The 23,827-nt window shown below is 46.3% G+C and overlaps 1 protein-coding gene across 4 annotated transcripts in view; it reads left to right on the top strand.

Moving 5' to 3' along the window:
* Nucleotides 1–753: 753 nt before the first annotated feature.
* sbno2b (strawberry notch homolog 2b) overlaps nt 754–23,827 on the top strand; it is a 54,946-nt gene continuing 31,872 nt past the window's right edge. For 3 of the 4 annotated variants that reach the window (XM_060066487.1, XM_060066488.1, XM_060066486.1), the window contains exons 1-4: nt 754–920; nt 13,266–13,540; nt 14,940–15,028; nt 19,963–20,089. In XM_060066487.1, coding sequence (XP_059922470.1) covers nt 13,430–13,540; nt 14,940–15,028; nt 19,963–20,089 — 327 coding nt within the window. In that variant the 5' untranslated portion in view covers nt 754–920; nt 13,266–13,429. The remainder of the gene's footprint in view (nt 921–13,265; nt 13,541–14,939; nt 15,029–19,962; nt 20,090–23,827) is intronic. The other variant, XM_060066489.1, reaches the window with a different exon arrangement.

Below are 23,827 nucleotides of genomic sequence, written 5' to 3'. Positions count from 1 at the left end.
AATCATTTCAAAAGCTGTCTGCAACGGTGGGCCCCTTACACTGTTAAATCATTTTGATCAATCTTGGTTGATTTATCTAATGGCAATAAGAGCCATACATAGCCCTATTGATGTTCACAATACACATCATTTCATGCACAGGGTTATGAGATGTATTTAGGGCTAGATACAATGTATAATTATATTTACATTAATGATACATTTTTCCTAACTACATTTCCTTCAATTGATCATGTGAAAGATAATGACTGTCTAAATAAGTGAAAGTTTAATATACTACATTTTCATTCAAATGTATTTGATTTATTTTATATTTTTCAAATGGCCATGAACCATAATGGACATGTGATATTTCAAAGTTGCTGAAAGTTATTATTCTATATATTACGGTATTATAGAGTTCACGAATTTGCATAAATAAAACACTAAAACCATGTCCAGCCCCAGACTTTAACTGATGTTTTATCTCCAATAGCCAGTTGTATTTCCCTGCAAAACACACATCTTATCCTCATCATAATGATGTGGCCTGCCTTATAACAGTGTTATTCATTATGCATGGACTGTTGTAATTGCTGATCATCTTAACAAACGCATGCTACAAAGGCTCTATAACCATCTGTTTAGTCCTGAATGTCGGCCTGCCACCGGCGTCCCCCCGATTTTTGTGATCTATTTCGGGCCAGAATGGCGAGGTCCACTCTGGCCCACAACAATCAACAAGAGGCGCTGCGTGACGTCAGCAGCGGAAACATCGGGCTCGTCTGTTCAAAATGGCAGCGTCTCAATCAGGAAGTGAAGAAAACAACTAAGAAGAATAAGTTGATTAAAACAGCATTTTCCCGGCCAATTCGACGCCAGCTGTTATTACAAATTACAGCGCTGCTTGGATGTTGGATTTATAACCATACGAACACACGGTGAGTGCGCCGTGCGGGGTTTTAAAAGGAAGCGGAGCGTCGCTGGTGTTTTACTGGACGCGGTCGAGGCAGCCTCTCCTCGGCACACACGTTTTATTCACCGGGGTAGGCCGGGGTCTGGGGGGTCGGTGGGCGAGAGTCGTATCAAAGGGCGAAATGGTTTTTTATTGAGTGTGATTCGAGTTAACCCCACGATCTGGTTTGCTTTGTGGAACTAATCGAAGTCGCGGATAGCTTTTTTTTAATCATGGCACACTGTAAACAACAGCAACCGCTGCTTATAGTGTCGTACTAAACAGGTGCATTAGGCCAGTAACTATCATCAAGATGGCTTTTTGGTGATTTATGTGTGTTGTCTTGAGCTGTGCTATATCGGCAAATTTCAATACTGCGATTGTTTCCGACTATTTATGAGAATGAACGGTGAAGAAACCCGACGTCGTTGTTTCGGTGTACGTGGAGATCGAAACGAGCATACCTCAGAGGCAGAAAACTCTGCTATGCTAATCGAGCTAGCCTGACCATCGCGAGTTTTTACGAATATAAAGAACCGGTTTTGGACCAAACATGAAACTAGTACACAGAAGGGGACTCGGTTTCGTTTAGATGTTGTGTATAACCGAGTGATCGGCGTTATTATGAAGGCGATCGGAGGAATTCCTCCGTCGTCCGCCGAGCTAGCTACCCGTTAAAGCGGTGCGAACGGGTCTCGCGTCCTTGCCTTCCTTTGTGTGTATGTGGACTTTTGTCTTTGAAGTCGGGTTTCGACAAATAAAGACTCCCAGAGCCCCACCATCCGTCGAATGAATAACCATAACTGCAATATCACCGAACTGCGATCCTCCACACGGGGTCTGATGCCCCTTACTGACCCACATATAGTGATTCAATTAATTTGTTTATATAATTGTGGCACAATGTTACTTAAAGTAATCCAGTGTTACCCAAGGACAACACTGTCGGTGGAGATGTCGCTCATTGTGTTTGATCTGATTTGAACTATGCCATCGGGATTATGGAAACTAACCGTCGTTAATGTGTTATAACGCAGGATTGAAAGTCCGCGATGCGTCGCGACTTTAAACGCTGTGCTGCGCTGAGTTTGTCTCTTTCTATTGACCTATATCGTTTCCATGAGATACTGATGCATTAAAAAGTTTCATTTACATGTTTTACTTTTGTTTATAAGGCCTATACAGCCTACTGCCCATACTCGGAGCCTTGAAGGCCTGTCCTTACGTGTGCAATGGGGGAAAAGTTAAACCGGGGGTTTAATGAATTGAAACACGCTCGGAGGGCTTTCTATGTACTCATGTTCTAAAGATTCATAAACAATATGGCTCCTGAGCGTTTTGCAATATGTCAAGGGAGACAAATTAATTTAGAGTTATTTGAAGAGTTGTTTAGTAGGCCTATCAGCCGCGAGATACGAAGGAGACAGTTTCTGTTCTTTGTCTCCAAAACTATTTCCACTGTTTAGTTTCTAGTGTCTTTATTGCCTGCAGCCAAGACCAGTCAGTCAAGCCTAATGCAAGCCTCGACACAGGTTGCCATGGTAGCCGGCAATTTTTCCAATTAGGTTATTTCTCCTTTGTGAAGGATACTAGTTGCTGATTGTGAAGTGAATGATATGTCTTCCCTCTCCCAGCCTTCTGTCCCTTTAAAGGCCCTTTAGAGCTGATGACGTAGTATGCGCCTTTGGGGTCGCTGCTTTCTCTTCTTATTGGCAGCCGACGATATGTTTTACTATTGGAGTGTCAGGCAGAAATACAACCTTCAAAACACACACCTCTTCCCACCCCCCTCTACCTCAGCCAGCCTCTCTCCTTGCCGGTCCACCAGAGTTGCTGGATCAATAGAGGTCTGTTCATGCCCTGTTGTAACATAGAAAGAGGGGGCTTCAGAATATAACACGACTTTTGAATGTGTATGTTTGACAAAATACATTTTTTAAGATATGGTACATGATGTAAATGTATACATGCTGAAAGGCAGCTTAACAGGGGCTGTTTAAATGTAAGTTTAGCTTATGTGCAGCCTACACCTTTTCATTAATCGGACCATCGTAACATGGTATGAGGAAGAAGAAAAACAAAAACAAATTCTCTTTGTTTTGATTGTAGTGAAAAAGGGGTGGGTGTTAACTGTTGTATTCGACTTGTTTTAAGTATATGAGCCTGGTTTCTGCAGCAGGCTGGTACTAGGTTAAAGGAGTGGGGCTGGAGCAGGGGTGAGCTTGTTGCTTTGGCCTGACATTGGTGCAATGCACAGGTCAGCTCCCGGTGCTTATTCTCATACCCTTCATAGGTTTCGTTTTCTTAAGTTAGAAGAGAGAGACTCAGACTGTGCACGCAACACAATAGTGGATATTTACTCATTCATTGCAAAACCTTTCATTCCTGATGAGAGAAACTCCTTTCAAACCACCAAGCATAGGCTCTTCATTTACTTGTGCTCTAGTAAGTAAATACACCCTAACCCTGTTGTATTACTACAGTCAAGGAAGCACACACACATCCACACAAATGTCTAATAACGATGTATAGACTAAAGGTCTGATTAAAGAATTGTCTTCACTCCATCTGTTCGCTTCAAAGGGCAAAATCCCCGGCGTAATTCAGCCGGCAGAACATTATTTCGGGTTCAGCGATTCCCCTTGCCTTAACCCCCACCGGTATACCGCCATCACCCCTGCCTTGAATTATACCAGGGCTATAAATTTCAGTGTAGGCCGCCTCTGACAATAAATCCCAGGCTGTTCGGGGGTGACAATGAGGGGCGCAACGCAGCAAGCTGTGGACGGGGGCTCTGGGAACGGTGGAAGGAGCACTGGGGGGGACGAGACACGCACACGCACACGCACACGCACACGCACACACACACACACGCTGGTTCTGCCATATAGGTTTTTTTTGTCATAACTATGTACCGTATATAAAATAAAAACCTGCTGTCCCAGGGTTTTGCATACTCTCCCTCACCATGCCCACCCCTTCACAATCTGTGTCAGGGATACATTTTTATGGCCTGTGTGTAGGGTGATTGGAGTAAGAGTGAAAAATGTGGCGTGGAGGAGGCTGCCGCTGGGGCTGGCTGGTGGTGCCGTGGGGGGGGGGGGGGTCAGGAAGGGCTGAAAGCTTAGACTGTGTCCTCTGCTTTCCTGGAATCGGGTCTTCACAGTTCATGTATTAATCATGGACGCTCCGTCCGTACAGCACAGGGACACAGATCAGCAGAGGGAGAGAGAGGGAGCATGTGGATGACATGGCGCTTTTTTGGAAGCAACGTGACTCTAGTTTTGCCTCTCTCCGTCGGAAGGTCCGAAGAGGGGGATGAGTGAAATAACGACGGTTTGTTTCAAAGCGGCCTATGTTCCGTTTAGGGGCTTCGGGGTGTGTGGGTGTTTTCCCAGGCCTGTAGGAGAGGACTGAAGTGTAACCAAGTGTTCCCCGCTCTGCATCTGTCCCCACGGTTTGGCCGTGGAAAAAGTGCGGCAAAGCTCTTCTGAGGAAAACCCAGACGATGTGATTTAAAAATGGGACTAATCCAGGGAGGTATTAGTCGCCCTACTAGTGATTTGGTATAAATACTGCATGCCTGTCATATTCCTGAGATGGACTTCTCAAGGTCGTTTAAAAAAAAATCTGAATGTAAAACTAACCAAGATATTTTGGGGTGCAGAATGATTGGACGGCTGTATTGTAAAAAAACGTTCAGTGAATTATTTGCAGTGGCGAGGCCTTCAAGGTGTGTTTCGTTCAACAATCCTGGCATCACACTCGAGACGGCTGAAAGAAGAGAACAGAGGATGGAGATGTCCGCCATGTAGTACCAAAGTGAGATCGGCCTCTGTGTTTCTCACTGCTGCATGGTGTAGATTGACCTGCATCAACTGACTGAAGCGACCCAGTGGGTTTGAATGGCTGACTCTGGGCTGGGTACAGCAGCCCCCTGAACCAGAACCACAGTCTGGTTCTGGGTCAGACAGTGAGAGAGGCAGACGCCACAGGAAGGCTGTTACAAGGAAGGGTGGGGAAGGGGGCTTAGGGAAACCATTCCAAGTAAAAAAAAAAAAATAGAAACTCCTGTATAGACCTACTTTTGAGAATGTGGTATTTAATCAAATGCTAATATTGGGTTAATTTAAATGAATGAGATTAGATAATGCTAAGTCTAAGCATTAAGGAGCTAACTCTGGTGTGACCTTAAATCTTTCTATTTGTCAATGATGTGCAATGAGCAGCAGCAGCCTGCATCTGACTCGTGTCTCATGTCTGGCCATTGCAAACCTGCATGGCAGCGTCTTGTGAAGTTGTCCTTTCTTTAACTTTTTATCCTCAACTGGTGAGCAGACTCGTGGAAGGGTAACTATTTAATGATAAATTCTGGTGAAAGGTGGACCACTTTTACATCTTGTAATACACTGGCATGATAGAGTTAACCTTTAAATGAGGTCAACACAAAGCACACAGCACACTGACCTACAGAAGTACACAGTCTATCGCAAGAGCAATTTTAATAATGTTGTCTGTGCCAATCGTAAACCTTGATTTGTATCTCTTTTGGTTTAGAAGTTATTTGGTAGGCCAAGCGCTGTTATACTATTACATCATATATTGTTTCTGGAAAGCAAAGGGGGAAAAACGAGTTGTGCCACATATCTGAAACGGCTGAATGTTTTCATGGTCTTCTTTTCCAGCCACTCTTTGGACACCTCCCATTGAACACACCGAGAGACTGTCAGTTCGCTTAACCTGGCTTGCCGTCGTTGACCCAGAGCAACCAGGAGATTGCTTTAGCTCACTCAGCCCATTGTATGTCATTATCCTTCTATCTGTGCTGGGGCGAGCTGGATGACAGAGCGGAGGAAGGCTGTCTAAACGGGGGTCTGCTTAGTGGGTCGCTCCCTCTCTCTCTCTCTCATCAGGTTGGCCTTTGATCTATTCCTGGTAAATCCGTGGCATTAGACGTGTGGATTTGGTGCAGTGTCTGGTTTAAATTAGCACCAGTGAGCCACCGACCGCACACCATCCTTTGTGATCTTTCGTCTTCAGGATATGTGATGGCTGGGCTCCGGCTAAGTCTGGCCAAAGAAACGTTTTCATTGCAAGCCACCTGGCGGGGAGATGAATCGATGGTTATCAGGCTTTTCGGGCTGCGTGGCCTCAAGCTAATGTCTGTCTGTCTGTACGTTTTCTGTAACAGCAAGGGTGGCTCTGATAGGGTGACGATGCTCCAGCTGGGATGACCTGATTTGTGATGGAGAATGCCGTGAAAGAGAAGACCATAAACGGCATCTGTGACTACCAACAGTGCGAGTGACAAATACATGTAAATAATCATGGACGCATAAAAATGAACCTCCCTTTATCACATCCCTTTAGCAAAAAACAAGAAAGTGTTCTACCGCATATCTGATTTTAATTAGTTTAGCTCTGCTATTCTGATGGGATCTAGTGTCTATGGAAAGGATTAAGCAATGTGAAAATTGTCTCCAGTATATATTTTTTGTTAAGCAATGGTAAAAAAAAAAAGGAACTTTAAGTCAGCTGAAATAATCATGGGAACATGTGAACAAAATGTGATTGCCCAGCGAACTGTCTTGGGTTAAGGTGGAGGGTCTAGCGTTGGCAACAAAAGTTTATTCGTGATTTCAGAGACTATCTCAAGATTCACTTAATAATACATTTTTTGCTACAAGTCTGTCTAATCAGCTATCGGGGGTTCTGATGTCACCGAATACCTCTCAGTTGAATCTTAGTTTGTCATTATTCCCATACAATAGTGTGTGTGTGTGTGTGTGTGTGTGTGTGTGTGTGTGTGTGTGTGTGTGTGTGTGTGTGTGTGTGTGTGTGTGTGTGTGTGTGTGTGTGTGTGTGTGTGTGTGTGTGTGTGTGTGTGTGTGTGTGTTAAGTCTTATGCCGCTTTTCCACCGCACATGTAGCTCGACTCGACTCGACACGACACGACTCGACACGGTAGCAGCACGGGTCGTTTTCCACCGCAAATAGTACCTCCTGGACGTGGGCGGGGTCGGCTGCGCGAAAGGGCCGTGACGTATTTTTGTACGCGACGCAAACAACACCTACGCAACCCACACATGGACAGAACCCACATAACAACAATGGAGGACATCGATAACATTACTATTATTAGCTGGCATGTTGAAGAAGTTGAAGACGTGGAATATGTTGGCTGCGGCGCTGCTATGGCTGTTACCAGCATGGTTGCCATGTCACTCTCGTGACTTCGTCACACTCTCTGGCCAATCAGTGGCCGGCCGTCTGCCGACGTCACCTTTTAGCATCGGCTCAGCTCGCTTGGAACCTAGAGCAAGGCGGTACTAGAAAAAGCAGCCACTTCAGGTACCAGATACCATGTTTTCGCGGTGGAAACGCAAAAAATGCGAGCTGAGTCGAGTCGTGTCGAGCTGGTACCATGCAGTGGAAAAGCGGCATTAGTTCATTAAAGCATAATGACTAAAACAACCTGATAGTTAGCATGATACCTTCTCCTCAGCTGTGCTAGGCTCCAGGCTCTGATTCATAAATATTTAAACAGGCAAAACACAATAACGGCTACCTCTTAAAGCACAATTTGTTTTCTGTTTCCCTGTTTTTGATAAAGCCTACAGATCTGGTTACACAAAATCATTCGATCATTATGCTCTATCCTGTGACCTCTCCCCCTGCTCTTCTCGACTTCCTCAATGGAAAGGTGTGTGTGTGTGTGTGTGTGTGTGTGTGTGTGTGTGTGTGTGTGTGTGTGTGTGTGTGTGTGTGTGTGTGTGTGTGTGTGTGTGTGTGTGTGTGTGTGTGTGTGTGTGTGTGTGTGTGTGTGTGGAAAAGGTGCTAATTCATAATGCAGGTTGTTTTGAATGACAGCCCCGTGTTCCCAAGGAAGTAATTTGTTAATTTATGAATATTTCATCACTGGAGTATATGAACACAGCCCCCCTGGTGTACCGATATAACAGCTCTTCTCTACTGGATGTACTGGTGATGGGAATACTGGTCACCGTTACCAGCTGACTCCCAGTTGCATGGCAACCATTTGGAATTTACCTGCCAACTGTCGTTTGCATTTCAGACAGATATTAGTTGCGGCATGATGGCGATCGTGTGTGTGTGTGTGTGTCCCTGCCTAAAGCGTGTCATTTCAAAGCGTGCCTGTGCTTTTGTCTTCACTGAAGCCTCGGTCCACTCCGGGCCACGTCTGAGGAGCTTGCTGCGGAAGGGATTTCCTCCGTTCCTTAGAAGGGATTTAATGCCAGGGCTCAGGGAGAAGAGACCTGAGAAATGTCCCTGGGGATCTGGGTAATGCATAATAGAGATAGCGACGGGGGCCAGGCCAAGCAACAAAATGGCAGACTTAGAGGGTGTGGAGTCCAAAATCTTTTTTCGAATGCAAGGGCTGACATTTGTTGAAGTTACGATTTTTGTTGTTTTTTGTGTGCAAATGTTCAGGGTTATCTAGGTACCATAAATATCTACACAAATTCAAAATCTAAGTCATGGTAATCCAATACACCTTGTGAGTGGCGCAGTGCCTCTGCCACAGGCCAGAAGTGTGTCGATGGCAGTGGAGGTGGTGGATGTTGTGTTGGTCGTGGCGGCGGCGGTGGCGGAGCTCCTCGTGAGTGCTTAGCCGTGACTTAGCCGGCTTAGGGAAGTCACACTTCCCTGGATGACTTCCATGCGCTCAACCCGGCGCAGGCCAATCAGCATGCTCTCGCTGCACACACCCAGGGTGGATGGAGAGAGAGAGAGAGATAGTCTCTCTCTCTCTCTCTCTCTCTCTCTCTCTCTCTCTCTCTCTCTCTCTCTCTCTCTCTCTCTCTCTCTCTCTCTCTCTCTCTCTCTCTCTCTCCTCTCTCTCTCTCTCTCTCTCTCTCTCTCTCTCTCTCTCTCTCTCTTCTCTCTTTCCCCCCCCCCCCCCCCCCCAGCAGCATAGCCTCTCTCTCCTACTCTCTCCTCACACAGAGGGATGGAGAGAGAGAGACTATGCCCTACTCTCTCGCCTGCTCCCCGACTTGCTCGCGGAGCACATGTTTGCCGTTGAGCTCGCCATCATGTCTTGACGGCGACCCTGCCGGTGGTTAAACAACTCCCGGGTGGCAACCGAGTACGAGGGGCTGACTCGACTCCGGCAAACCCGGCCCATTATTCCCCCCCCCACACACACACACGCACACGCACACGCGCACACGCACACTAGAAGTGAAACGTGTTACCCTCCCTGGTAATAATGCTTTCCGGGTTTGGCATTCCCATCACCGCAGCGTCTTGGGTTTTGACAACTTATTTGTAATGGTATGGTTCAGTGGGAGGCCACCCACAGGGCTCTGGACTGGGAGGGGCCCTGGGATCTGGAGGTTAGGGATAGTAGGGGGGGTCTGATGCATTGAATAGATTTTTTGTTGTAACGTATGTAATTGCAGTGCAATGATTCTAAATGTATATTTCTTTAATTTTTTTCAATTTTTCATTACAATAAGCAGCATTGGTTGTTAGGATTCGTGGTTAGGAGTGTGGTTCCTGTCCTAATAGCATTATTTTTTTTGTGCAAAGCGGCAATAATAGTGTTTTCAAGTTTTCCCACAGACGGCCACCTCCTAGCAACTAAGTAACTAGCTTCTCACGATTCAATTGGCTTTAAGTTTTAAGTGGATTAGACCAACCTCCATGCAGACACCCAGCATTGACTTGTCGTGACCATAAACGCTCTTTTCCCCCAGTAAAACAATTATTGATCCAACCCCGTGGGTACCTTTGGTGCGTCGGACGGTACCAGCATCTCATATCTTTCTGCCATGCGCACCGGCACTCGGCCACCACCAGGGTGTTCTAGTAAATATGGGTCGTGGCAGGAAGGGGACACCTGGGGCTCCTCGCCGAATGATCAATACCAATTGTCTTGAGATACTTTGAGTAGTAGGAGGGGCGGGCGGCGGGGGGGGGGGGGAACGGACGAAGCCATCTGTTGCTAGGAGACTGTCGGGTATCGTTGGTGCTGGCGGCCGGTAGATAGGGAAATTTGCAAGCCGCAGGAGGGAAGTGCCGAGTAGGAGCGGGAAAAGGAGCGTCTGGGATGCTGGGAATGACTCCCACATCTGAGAAGATGGGGGGAGGGAGAGGGAGAGGGAGAGGGAGAGAGGGAGAGAGAGAGGGAGAGAGAGAGAGAGAGAGAGAGAGAGAGAGAGAGACCACTTGAGCCAATAAGGTGATGGACCGAAAGCGCGGTTTGTCACAGTGTCCGATGAAATCACCTCTGTATGCCTGAGGAATTTATTATATCTTTGACAGCACACACACACACGCCTGGAGAGAGAGCGCCTGGAGTGTAAAGCACCTTTTAACTCATTCATTATCCCCAAATCCTCGGCCACATGTGATTTTCCCACCATGTTTTATCGCAGCAAATGTCCCGCTGAAACCCTCAAAGCAGATTGTTTCTTTTTCTGCCGAGGACAAAATGCCATCACCCTTCTTACCTTGTGCTAGCAGAAGATATGCACAACAAAGGGTCGGCATTGCATTTGATGCTGTCCTACGTGTGTCCCAAGGACAAAGCCTCTGCTCTCCCTGCATCTATCCTCCTTCACCTTGGACGCTTAGAGCCCCAACCTTGTGTGTGATACAAATATAAACATAAATACATGGCAGTTTTCTTCCCTTGGATTTTACTCAGAACTATTCGTTTTTGTATTGTGTGAATACACAATATTGAAACTGAACCAATCTGGAAGGGTTTGGCTGATGTGTTTGTCGGGGTTCAAGATATGTTGCCTTGCCTGACATTTTACTACTATTTTGGAGTCGCCTCACTGCCTGCACAAAGTACTAGTAGTCACAGCGGTCAAGCCTTCTAAACCCCCACCCTGCGCCCCATGTGGGAGTTTTAACACCCTAACCAGACAAAGCCACGTTGGCAGCCTCGGGGAGGGGGGCAGTGTGGTGCGGGGAGGTCTGTGTTTTGGTTGTGTGTGTGTGTGTGTAGTGTACGTGGTTTTGACGGGATTTGATTCTAGGTCAAACGTCTGTCTCAAACACAGATCCACACTCGTGCACATGCGCACACACGCACACTTAAAGACCTTCTGAATTAGACCCTCGTGAACTCTATTAGGATTTATTACCATGGTTTTGTCCCCTGTGACCATGTCTGGCCCACGTTACTTCGAAGCCTTGTTTGGGGGAGAATAGACAAAGAACGATGGGGGGGGGGGGGGGGGAGGGAAGGATTTGATTAGTTTGAGCAGAGGGTGCGAGATTGACTTTACACAGACATCCTTTGTCGTGCCCAGCAAGCCTTGGAACAGAGTAGTTGGGTTTTAGTGGCCAGTGATGATGTAGGTTTGTTTCAACACTTGTAACTGTTCCAGACGTTTGGAACACCAGCTGGACATGGTTATTTGAAATGTGTGTGTTGTGTCTTTTAGGAGAAATTCTGAAACATCTAAAATGGTTGGTTCGTAGACTTTGCTTTTCAAGGTGAGTGAGTGAATGCAAAATGGGATATAATCCGATGGATTCCATGTTGTCACATGAATGCGTGACGAAGAGGCCAGGGTCAAAGGGTCACGTGTAAGAAGTTACGTGTGTCAAGTGAAATAGTTCCTGGCAGCGTTGAAACCAACTGGAGGCTGTTCGTTCAGTGACGTATATGAGTGGCGTGATAATCAAATTAGTGGAAAGTACATCTCGACTTCAGCATTGAAGGAGGTCCAATAGGATGATGGTGTTGTCCTATCCGATCTTGGCCTTAAACATCTCCAGTATCCTAAATTCAATTGCTGGTACGAGAGGCCATCAGAGGGCCTCGATCAGTCCGTAAACTGTATTCCTCACAACTACCTAACACTTCTTCATAAGTAAAACCCAAATGCTTCTAAAGTGGCATAGATGTTTTTGTATTCATTTAGCATCAATTACTTCCATGATCACTTGTTTTGTCTTCCCGTTCTCAAACTACCCGCGAAGGCCGGGGGGAAGACGTAGAACAAAGTGCAGTTACGGCATACATTTGTTTTAATGAGTACAGCGATGAGACGAGTTGACGTCTGCTCAACCCAGCTGCTGGTTTTAAGGGAGAAAGAAATGGCAACACTGTTCTTTTATTCAACAATTCCCGTCATGGGTGACCTCTAATGCTTCGTGGGGAGAATAAATATCAGTGGCAAGCATCAGCATACCGGCCCTTTTGGGTCGGCCTGCCAAGTGATTAAAGAGCCCTTACGAACATAACCAAGTCAATTGTGTTGTTTCCTGAGATTTTTCTCTCAAGCTGAATAGATGATTGTTGTGTGTACTGTAATTCATCTTGTGCAATATAACCAGTTCATCCGTTTAGCGGGCAACACACGCTTGCATTGTTCGGTGCTTTCATATCATATCTGCTTCCACATCACAGCTGCGAAAATGATGCACAAAAAAAAAAAAAAAAAGGAGTCAAGCCATAATATTTCATGGCTGCTTTTCTTTTGTCCGATATTTCCTAAGATTAGATATTGTTTCTAGGTGGGTCTTGTGTGTTGTTTTGCCGAATGTAATCCAGCGCCATGATTCCCCCAGTTCTTGTCTCTTCCTCATTGCGAGCGTCTCCTGCTGTGGCGGTAATGAGTTCACTGATGGATGCACAGGCTTCAGTGATGTCAGACGACAGCAAGCTAATGACTGCCGTCACTCAAAACCAATTGGCTTCCTCCATTCTGCATTACAAACTAGCCCTCCGTTCAGTCGCATGCTCTGCGGCTGGATAAGGCGAGGAAGGGGGGAGGGGACAGTCACAGCAATGAATCAGTGTTGAGATTATGGATCTCAACACTGAGATCCATAATCTATTTTGTGCATTTCTTTGGATTCCTCATTTTTTAATTTTGATCCTTTTTTTTGTTTGTGGTTTGGGATTAGCCCTTCGTCTGTGCCAGTGTTAGTGCTCTGTCTTGCAGAAGCATATATCTCTCAATGTATACTATTGCATGTCTGGTGACGTCGCCATCCGGTGGCGTGACGGCGCCCTGATGGGAGATGAGTTGGGATGTTTTTCCTTCCTCCCCCTGTTTGGGCACAGCCTGCATCATGTCGCACGTTATCTAAACGGAGAGAGCCCTGCGCTGACGTCAGTCTCATAGTTTCCCCTCGCTGATCCTACAGCCAGATAAAGGAGGTCTTTAAAAACCTAGCCACTTGAATACTTTTATCTCCCACATGATTTCATAACTGCTCTCCCCAGACTCCCATTCCGCTGTGTTGATCCTCATCTTCTTCATAAACAATGTCGCTGTTAACATTTGCAATGTTTATTTCTCTTTTTTTTTCTCTTTTTTTTCTCTTTTCACTCTAGGTCATGAAGATTATTGGCCGTTAGACATACTTGCTCAGACGCAGAGCGTGTGTGTGTGTGTGTGTACGTGTGTGTACGTACGTGTGTGTGTGTGTGTGTGTGTGTGTGTTAGCCGGGCAGCAAGGATTTAGTCAGCTGGTGGTCATGTGCGGAGCTGCGGTCTGATGCCCACCCTCTCCTCAGCGTTGGCCATGGACGGGGACAATTACCTGCATCCAGAGGGCCCGCAGCTGGACGTCAGCCTCTTCCCAGCGGCCTCCCCCAACAACATGGAGGTGTGGTTTGTTTTCACTCATGTCTTCAGGGTGGGGGGGGGGCGGCAAAGCTCAACATTACAAAGCAATGGTTCATGTATCAGTGTTTACCCCAGAAAAGGTCTTAGTCAAGGTGGTCAAGGAACAGTATTACCGATGCATTATTTATCTTTATTTTTGGTACTTGATGGAAGTATGTTTTCTGTCCCTACGAGAGTTTTTTACTTTGTTAATGCATAAAAAAAAAAATTGATACATTGGTAGTCAAGGGGCGGCCCTATTGTAGTTAAGGCTGCCGCCTTCACCATACAGTGCTAGGGGAAACACTGATGTTGTGATAAAAGCACCAAATGAGGGAGATGTGTGGAATAGATATATTGGGAACAAAACAAGATATTGGGCCATCACAAATGTGCATCCTGGTGGCTGTAGCAGTTATTTTGGAGAATGCAACGGCCATCAGAATATCAATCTGCAGTGGCCCAATATCCAGATATCTTCTAAAAAAATATATACATATATATATTATGTACCAAATATATGTCACAAAATAAGCAATAGTTTAGCTATACCGTCCCACTAATGTGTAATTGTGAATGTCATGTGTAAACCTTTTTGTGTTTCATATTTTGAATAGGTAAACTATATTACAATGGCTCTTAAAATTGTTGTTTGATACAATATTCAGTCAGGATGCTGATGCTGATGAGGATCTGAATGCTCTGAAATGGTATAGAAAAGTATGTAGCATAGTAAAGCTGCATATGCCATGAGCTTCATTGCCGTTGTGTGCTCTAAGACGCACACATTGCATGTATTTAACGTTTCCCCCCCGTCGGTTGAGGCCTGACACTAAAGGAAGTCGAAGAGAAAAGTGATATCTGCGTCGGTCGAGTGAACCTTTCTCTTCTGTCATCAATTCTAGGTGCTTTGTAAAACTCAAGACCTATTGGAGCAGCGCTATGGTTTGAGGCTACAACAACATATGTTTCACACTCACAGCTTGTACCTAGCACTGTTGCAGTGAGGGTGACTCGGTTGCACATACAGGTCACAAACCCGGCGCTGTTATCCACTGTAGACCTTTGATGAACCTCATTTAAAGAGTGGACCCTCACAGAAGCACTTGGTGGTGTGGTGAATGGAAAGATCCTCCGTACGAACTAGGGCTGAACGATTTCGGGAAATTATCTAATTGCGACCAACACAATGTGTCGAGATGAATTGGTAAATAAGAATCATACTGAATCTAACCGTTGCAAATCGCAACCTTTTTGCGATTTGCAAATCGTGTTCTAGTACATCGCGATGTCGGTTTGAATTAGATTAAAGGCTCAGCCCTAGTCCGAACAAGGTACCCTCGTGCGTCCACCTGCCGGCCCGGCTGACGCGTGTCTGTGTTGTCTCCTGCCTTCCCCAGAGCTCTTTGTACGGCTCCGCCGGCCCCTGGCGCTTCTCCTCCCAGCAGGCGGACTACAGCGCGCACAGCCCTATGCAGTCTGGAAACCAGTAAGTTCACGCACACACCTGCGGCCGTGGCATGTGTTCCCATGTTTAACTCGCACCTCGTTTAGCTCAGGCGGCAGACCTTATCTGTTACTTACAGGATAGAATGAGGTGTTATGCAATGTTTTGTTTTTTTGTTTTTTTTCCCGCTGTTTTCTTGCGGCGTCGACCTGTGGAGACTCAATATAAGTGACTGACGGCGTGAACAGCCTATGGTACACATAGGCCCTGACATGAACCCACAGTGTAACACTAAGCCCCGTCTGGTAACACTAGCCTGTTACCCAACAGCACTGTACTGTACTGCTTGTTCCGATTGTCCTGCGTGTATAAGCTCACTGTAACACTCCTGTGTTTAAAAACCTGTGGGAGGCATCCAAGGTCCTTTTATTAGATCGCATTCATTTCCTGAAGTAGGCGGCTTCGTGTCTGTCTTTCCAGAGGAGGCTGGGGAGGGGGGGGGGGCATTGGGGGTAAATCTAAGCATCTGGCAACCTTGCATCCTTCTGTGGGCGTGTTGTCCAATGAGAGGGCACCCTGTTCTCATACATCCCTTATCCCTTTCCTCCCACTGTGTGTGTGTGTGTGTGTGTGTGTGTGTGTGTGTGTGTGTGTGTGTGTGTGTGTGTGTGTGTGTGTGTGTGTGTGTGTGTGTGTGTGTGTGTGTGTGTGTGTGTGTGTGTGTGTGTGTGTGTGCTCATCCTAAGATTTATGTTTCATGACCTTAGCATAGAGAGCACACCCTGGACCCAGTGTAATTTTAGTTTGAATATAGGGGGGGATTGACCCTTAGATAGGTACTTCCTGTTGTTGTGATATACTATATTATATATTTGGTATACAAGTATTGTAATATAATAAAGTATGTAATATAATAAAGTAATTTATAACTGGGATTAATTTCTTGCGACACATCGCTTGATAATATTTGAGCTGAGCCCGTACACCATTTCTTATTTAATATCCAAATAAATATTTTACATTTCTTGTTATGAAGGGGACTGGGACAATTTGAAAACGCTTGTAAATATCGTGTTGCATGAGAAAGAACACGATTGCCTACCTAAAGAGAGTGCATGACGCAGTCGTCACACAGACGGAACGAGACGTTAAGCAGTGATCAGGAAGCCTTTGTTCCCACCCGCTGGTGTTTGGCCCTCTGTTGCTGCCTTCTCTTTGAACGAGGTGCGATGGCATGCAACGGAGCACGCCAAAAGCACAGGCTGTGGTTTCCAAGTCAAGTCATAGTGAAATCTTCCGTCTGCGCTTCTCTTTATTGTTGTATCAATGTTTTTTTTCTGCATCACTTTCACTCGGCTTTCAAGGACCAAATGTTCTGTTGCTTCCGCATCACCACAAAAACAACAACAACAATAAGAAGACGACGTATAGAACGGGGTGCGTGGTACGCCCACCGTGGACGTATCTTTATGATGTCAAACCGTTTAAGGCCGTAGTTTATCGCTAGTCCCGTGCCAATCTAGCCTGGGAACCAGACCTCTCTGGAGGGCTCGCATTTCGTTTTGGCTGAAGATAAGGTCTGGTTCCCCTCCAATAGAAAAAGATTTCTGCCCTGCACGTGATAGCCCGACCAATCACAGCTGTTTATCTAATGTGAGCCGGGCTAAAACCGAAAACGGTGCAGAGGACCACCGAAGAGGCAGTTGCGGCAACAACAGGTATGGCCGCCGCTGGTCAAGAACGGTCTGTCGATTCCGCTGTTGAGACCGTACTAAACAAACTGGACGCTATATCTTCACTAAGAGAAGAATGGCGTCCAGAGGCAATTCGCCTGGAGATGCCCGGCCAGACCCAATCCCTGAGAGGTATCAAAACGGGACTGCTCTATATATAAACGTGTAGAGTGGCCAGATAAGGCATCTCTTGCCAGATTGAGTTATGTGGTACGGTGCCAATTCAAGTGATTCAATTAGAAGGAGCCAAAGAAACGTTGCAGTTTTCTGAACGGTTGGGATCACATGACAACTATTATAGGAACCCTGAATGACCTAATAATGTTTTTACCCATTGTGTGTGTGTGTGTGTGTGTGTGTGTGTGTGTGTGTGTGTGTGTGTGTGTGTGTGTGTGTGTGTGTGTGTGTGTGTGTGTGTGTGTGTGTGTGTGTGTGTGTGTGTGTTAGTGTGTGTGTGTTAGTGTGTGTGTGTTAGTGTGTGTGTGTTAGTGTGTGTGTGTTTGCCTACGATACAGATGTTTTGTATCTAGATGATTTATATTTGCACATGAACAAGAAGAGCGATTTGCCAAAGCCTAACTTGGTTGAAGTCCATTTGATGGACAGTATAAGATTCGTAGATGTGTATTTATCTTCTGCATCAGAGAGCGAAAAAAAAAGAAGGAATTATCATGTTCAGATTTAGTCTAGTCATTATGGTCTGATATCGCAATTGTGGTATTGCATCAAAGTTTCAAGATTCAGGAAATATTTAATCCGTCAGGCATTCAGAATTAGAAAGTTGCTAAATGCTATCATCAGTTTCCCTGATGCTTTCGAAAAGCCGGTAAAAATAACTCATTTTGGTTGGTGTGTCTTTCCTCGTGATAGGAATTTACTCATAAAATACAACATTCATAACATACACCCCCTAGGGTTTAAACCCACAACCTTCCTACTGTGAGTTAGCAGTGCTTGCTGCTGGGCCACCTGCCACCCTGTAGTAATGTCTGTAGTACTACCAGTGTTGTCTAGTCCCTACTGCCTTGGTTTGCGTTTGCGTAGGATGCACAGTCCCCTGGATAAACCCTCTTACTCATTTATTGTATGTTGAATGTCATTGCACCTAAAAATAATAATAATAATAATAATAATACATTTAATTTAGAGGCGCCTTTCAAGACACCCAAGGTCACCTGAAGGAAAATAGTGGTTAGCATTGTATAGCGTCTTATCCTATCTGTTTTTGTTGTATGGGGGCAATGGGTTAACCTGGCGATTGTTAGTGTTGGCACTTGGTTCTATGAACATCCTCATTGTACCGACGGCTATGTATTGTTTCTCTTTCTTCTTTCGCTTTGAAGGGAAAGCGTCTGCTAAATGCCCTGAATGTAAATGTAGATAGACGTGGTCTACTTCATCGTGGAGGATCTGTCGCTATGTAGTAAACCATGGTTCATTATGTAACCCATAATTTTCCAATCGATCCGATCTTATCTTGCATCATATAAAAGTCCTTCTGATGTTAAACATTGGTCATTGTGGTGTAGACAACAATTTAAATCAAGAGACAACAAATGCAATAGAACTCAATAGCGTTACTCCTGATACGATCTTTCTCCAACTGCATTCATAGCATATTAGTTTCAGCCAATCGGCTGTGTTCGTAACCCTGAGGATTTACACTATATCTACTACACAGGATGTGTTCCTGCTAAACATTAACATCCTCATTAGGTGACCAAGCTCTAGCTGAGAAAAATGTGCAGCACTTTTATCCAAGATTAGACTAGATAAGTCATGGCTACAGTGTGATACATTTGACCTTTTTATTATCTTAATTTTGTCTCATCTTTTCCCTTCAAATGAATCTTTTCAGGATTTGTTATAGTGCGATCGGTGTCCCTGCATCTGAATGACGAGATTCATTCATTGTCCTTGGCATGGAATTTGAGTGAGCCAGTCAAAACGGGTGTAGCCTGCTCCTTGAGCGCTTTTTAGTTTTCCTTTTGCTTTGACAACCTTTACAGCTCATGCGCTTTTTTATCAGTCACACTCATAGTGACCCTGATTCAGAAAGAAACCGAAGCCTCAGAGGGGAGCTGTTAAACACGACTGCGTCATAGCTTAGCAACCACATTAAGGGAAAATGGTTGTAGAACGGTCGGCAGGAAACGCAAGACAGAGCGACCCCACTGCTCGACAGAAGTCACCAGGTAGGTTATCTAAGTTTGGTCGTGGCGGACTAGCGAAGGACTCTTATCTGGACCGAGCTGTAGAGTAGAGAGGCCTCCGTGGACGTCAAGAGGCACTGTTGGGCTTTGGATCCAGATGAGGGGTAGGAGGTTCTTCTTTGGGGGTTTGTTATGTTTGATTTTGTTGATTCATTATTATCCGCCCCTTGCCTCTTGTTTTATCTGTCGCTAGGGTCACACATTGTTAATTTAACTTGACCATAAGTGCTTCTCTTTGGATTGAAAATAAGAACAAATGGCAGCAGTATCGTGTTTGAGACATTACAGGAAATGTGGCGGTGGGAGACTACACAATTATTTATGGATCAAAACCAGCCCAGGAGTCAAAGTCCTGGAACCTCGGTGACGCGAGGGCACAGTAAATCGGAAGATTGGGAAGACGTTTCGACCGCCTTCTTGCTTTCCCACTAATATGCCCGGTGTTCCGGAGCTGTCTCTTTTGAATCTTTACTAGAAATATTTTATACTAGGTATCAATGTTGTCATTACAATGTCTCCTCCCTCCTCTGGAAATCACTGGCTGCTACCACCCCTTTGGATTGTGAAATTATTGAAATTTGGCGGTAATGTGTTAGCAGAGCTAGGAGTGAATGTGTGTGCGTGTGTAGTTGGCTATTTTTACTGGAATACTGCATTTGAAGTAGACAGCCAGTGTCCAAATGGCCTGGTAAATAATACATGATTCTTGAAGTTTGGACTTTTCTTGAACACCCTATCCGAGGCATCACCGGGAATGTACTGTTCCCACAGTGGACCATTCCTAGGGCCGGACAGCTGTTACGCGGCAGCTCCACTACTTGCAGTCACAAGCGACTGGCCCCATCCCCACCCCTGGCCACACCGCGGCCCCGGCTCTGCTTTGCATATGACTGGCCCGTTCTGCTGTTGCGTAATGCGTCTGCAGAGCCATATCGATGTTTGACCCGCTGGACTGTTCCCGCCCGAGTCACACTGTTCAGAATGAACAATTGAATCCTAACGGCGCCCTCTGCCTCCTCCCGCCCCGCAGGCAGTACCACCTGAACAACAGCAGCAGCAGCACCACCCCCACCCCGGACGTCAACATGGACATATACCCCGGCTTCCCGCTGGACTTCAGCGGCATCAACCTCCCGCGGAACGGAGACTTCTCCCAGGTAGGGGTGTGCGGGGGGAAAAACACGAACAGACGCAGACGCACACACACACACACACACACACACACACACACACACACACACACACACACACACACACACACACACACACACACACACACACACACACACACACACACACACACACAAGGTACACACTCTCTCTCAAAGGTACACACACACACTCTCTACAAAGGCACACACACACTCTCTCTTCAAAAGGCACACGCACACTCTCTCTCAAAGGCACACACACACACTCTCAAAGGTACTCTCTCTCTCTCTCTCTCTCTCTCTCTCTCTCTCTCTCTCTCTCTCTCTCTCTCTCTCTCTCTCTCTCTCTCTCTCTCTCTCTCTCTCTCTCTCTCTCTCTCTCTCTCTCTCTCTCTCTCTCTCTCTCTCTCTCTCTCTCTCTCTCTCTCTCTCTCTCTCTCAAAGGTACACACACACACTACTTTCTTTCTCTTCCTCTACATAATTCTCCCTAGCAAGCATTTGGTTCTTCCTCTGGTCCGTCCATCAGGGCCGATCTCAGTGAGCTGCCATAGGGCCGGCCGTAAGGAAAGCAGCGTCTGGTCCAGAGCGCTACTCCATTAGCCCATCCTGCTCCCCTACCCCCCGTCCGTCCGTCCATCCGGAACCCCTCCTAGTAGTCCTCCAGCAACACCCTCATCATGGGACAGACAGACAGACAGACAGACGGAGGGTCCCAGAGCTCTGATGCTGAGTTTTTGGCCATTTCCCCTTTTTCCGGAGAATCGTGCAATTCTAGTGAACAACCTTGGGTCACGATTCTTTGGAAATCCTCCTCCTCCACTCGGACTCGATGCTGGAACTGAACCCTCCCAATGTTTCCCTTCACTTGGTGTCACAGCAACTGTAAGCAAAAGACCCCTACAGCATTTGCAATTGGTTTGTACCGCTATGTTCACCCGAGTCAGCTGGGCCCAATGAGAGTCGCGTGGAAATGAGATTATTCCAATATCACAGATCAGCGAACCTTAGCCTAGGGCTTATTTGAGTGTGGATATGTCCCATCCCAGAACCACACTAAACCCCCCCCCCACTCTGGATCCAGCAGTGTTGATGAAGCCCTCGTAAAAGGGGCCGGTTAGCGCCCCTTCCCCCCCGCTCCCGTTCAGCCTGTCAAACACGACTCGCTCAACGCTAAATAATGCATAGAGCGTGGTGTGGCGAAGCTGCCGAAAATCATGTCGCAGGATTGTCGATAGAGGTTTTACCCGGCGATATATGCATGTGTTCTAATTAGGTCGGGGTCCGTTCTGGATTGGATTCGACCGTGGGATTTCAGCATGTCATTTAAAATCGAAAAAAAAAAAAAAAAAAGAAGCACAGCCGAAAGACTCGTGTGCTCTGGTTGTCCAACCACGTGGCTAGTTGTTGAGCCTAATGATTCACTGGGGACAGCCCTAGCCCTCTATACACTACTGTGTCAGCCATGTCACAGTTTCAGGTCGATTCTCAAGTGGTACTACTCGAGCCTCATGGGTTTGTCTAGTTAGGTGTGCTTTCTCCTGACAGCTGTCATTCACACGGCCTAGTCTAAATTTGAGCTTTGCTTTTTAACTATTTATTATTCATGACTACCTGACAGTGGAGAGGAGGAAGAGGTGTGTGTGTGTGTGTGTGTGTGTGTGTGTGTGTGTGTGTGTGTGTGTGTGTGTGTGTGTGTGTGTGTGTGTGTGTGTGTGTGTGTGTGTGTGTGTGTGTGTGTGTGTGTGTGTGTGTGTGTGTGTGTGTTGTGCATCCTCAGCTGTTCCTGCTGGTCGTAAAAAACCTTCGACATGTACGGCATGCAGAAAAAAGTGTGTCATGGGGTCAGTGTGACACACACACACACACACACACACACAGAGAGCGAGAGAGAGACACAGGATTTTTTTCCCAGCTCTCTTCACTCCCCCCTCTGTTGCTCTCCGTGTTACGCCGGCTTCTCCCGGGACACGTGTGCGTGGCGTGCGTGACCTGTCCTCACGGTGGACTGGGCCCTGCCGCTGTGTTGCTATGCTCAGGCACACGGCTCTTTCCAGTTTTGCAAACTGAAAAATCACATCTTTGAGTAGGCTGAATGGGTGCTGCTCATTTCAGGTGGTAATTGCGTGTGTTTTCTGGTGGCGGTGTTGTCATGGATTCACAAGCCAAACGTAAATGCTTGATTTCAAATGGTAGTGGAGCAATGTAAAGCGCTTGGTGTTCTACAGCGGGTGAGATGCCCAGATTACCTATCCTCTAACATGTTCAGGCTCTTGTCATTATCCCTGCATGGCTGGATAATGACACACACACACACACACACACACACACACACACACACACACACACACACACACACACACACACACACACACACACACACACACACTGTATCATTCATGCGATATTAACGTATCAAGTAATAACAAACAGCAATAACAAGCACCCATAACAAGCACCTTGCTGAACAAACAATATTCCCTGCATACGCATAAATGTGTGCTCTTAATAAAAGAAAAAAACACCAGCAGACTGCATTCAACGAAAACACACACACAGCCACCATATCCACATTCTCCTGCCTTATCTTTTGGACTTGTGAAACTTGCTCTCCCCCTGTTCCAACAGTGGAGACAATGTCACCCGTGGGACTGTGATTACATTAGCAATGCAAATGCTAATGTCGCTGCTTTTTTTTTTGTAATTACACTCGCTGTTTAAGCCTCTCTGTGGCCCACTATGCAATTTAGAGGAAAGGCTTTGTGGGATGGTGATGGGGATGGGGGGTCTGGTCAGAGTGATTTGTCCGCGGTCCTTGTGATTGGCAAGCCTTACTTCAGCAAAACGTAATCAACTAACGCTATCGAGGGCTACAAAACCTGGGAACTTATCAGTGGTTGCCCCCAACTAACCCCAATGAGTTGGCTTTCTAACCCTGGCAAAGTAGGACTTACAGCCTCTTATTTTGGTCGGCCACAGAATTATCTTTGTCTCCCGTTTCTATCCCTGTGACACAGAAGTTTCTTGCATCGTGAGAATGGCCGGGCCAGAGTTGGAGGCTGGGTAGAACTTCCCCAACTGTTTTATTATTTTTATTTCCGTGCATATTTGGTTTTGAAGGAGATTTTGTTTCTGTAATGTGTAGACTAACTGTGGTCAATACCTCCAAGGAAGTCAGGGAATATAAATGTGGATCAGGTTCTTAGGCTTATGTAGCATTTTACCATCAGGTGGATCTTTATTATCTTGGATGGTGATTTTTCTTCACCACTTCCTTGAACGGTTGTTGTTATTACGAAAGATATATATTTTTATATAAGTTCTTCCTTTTGTGTGTGTGTGTGTGTGTGTGTGTGTGTGTGTGTGTGTGTGTGTGTGTGTGTGTGTGTGTGTGTGTGTGCCCGCGTGCCCGCGTGCGTCCAATAAGAAAGAGCGTGGCTCTCTCAACGCCATGATGGGTGGGACTGGCAGGCCCATGTCGGAGGAGAATGGACGATAATTCGATCCCCCTCCTCCCCAATAGCCCTCCATCTCCCTGATGAGCACAGGCATGCAGGCGCGCACGCCGCCGGTTCCGCTCATTCGAATCTCAGCATTCCCACTCATGATGACACCATGCACCCGGGCGGCGGGCGCCGCTCTGTCTAGGAGCCAGCTTCACCCCCTCAGCCCAGGCCAGTGTGGATGGACATTACAGCCCAGCGGACCCAGCACCGTGTGTTCCTGGAAGCCGGGCGTGTGCAA

This window comes from Gadus macrocephalus, chromosome 12 (genome assembly GCF_031168955.1).
Source record: "Gadus macrocephalus chromosome 12, ASM3116895v1".
NCBI classification, from domain to species: domain Eukaryota; kingdom Metazoa; phylum Chordata; class Actinopteri; order Gadiformes; family Gadidae; genus Gadus; species Gadus macrocephalus.
Note: the sequence above shows the minus strand (reverse complement) of the source record. Positions and strands in the feature narration are given on the sequence as shown.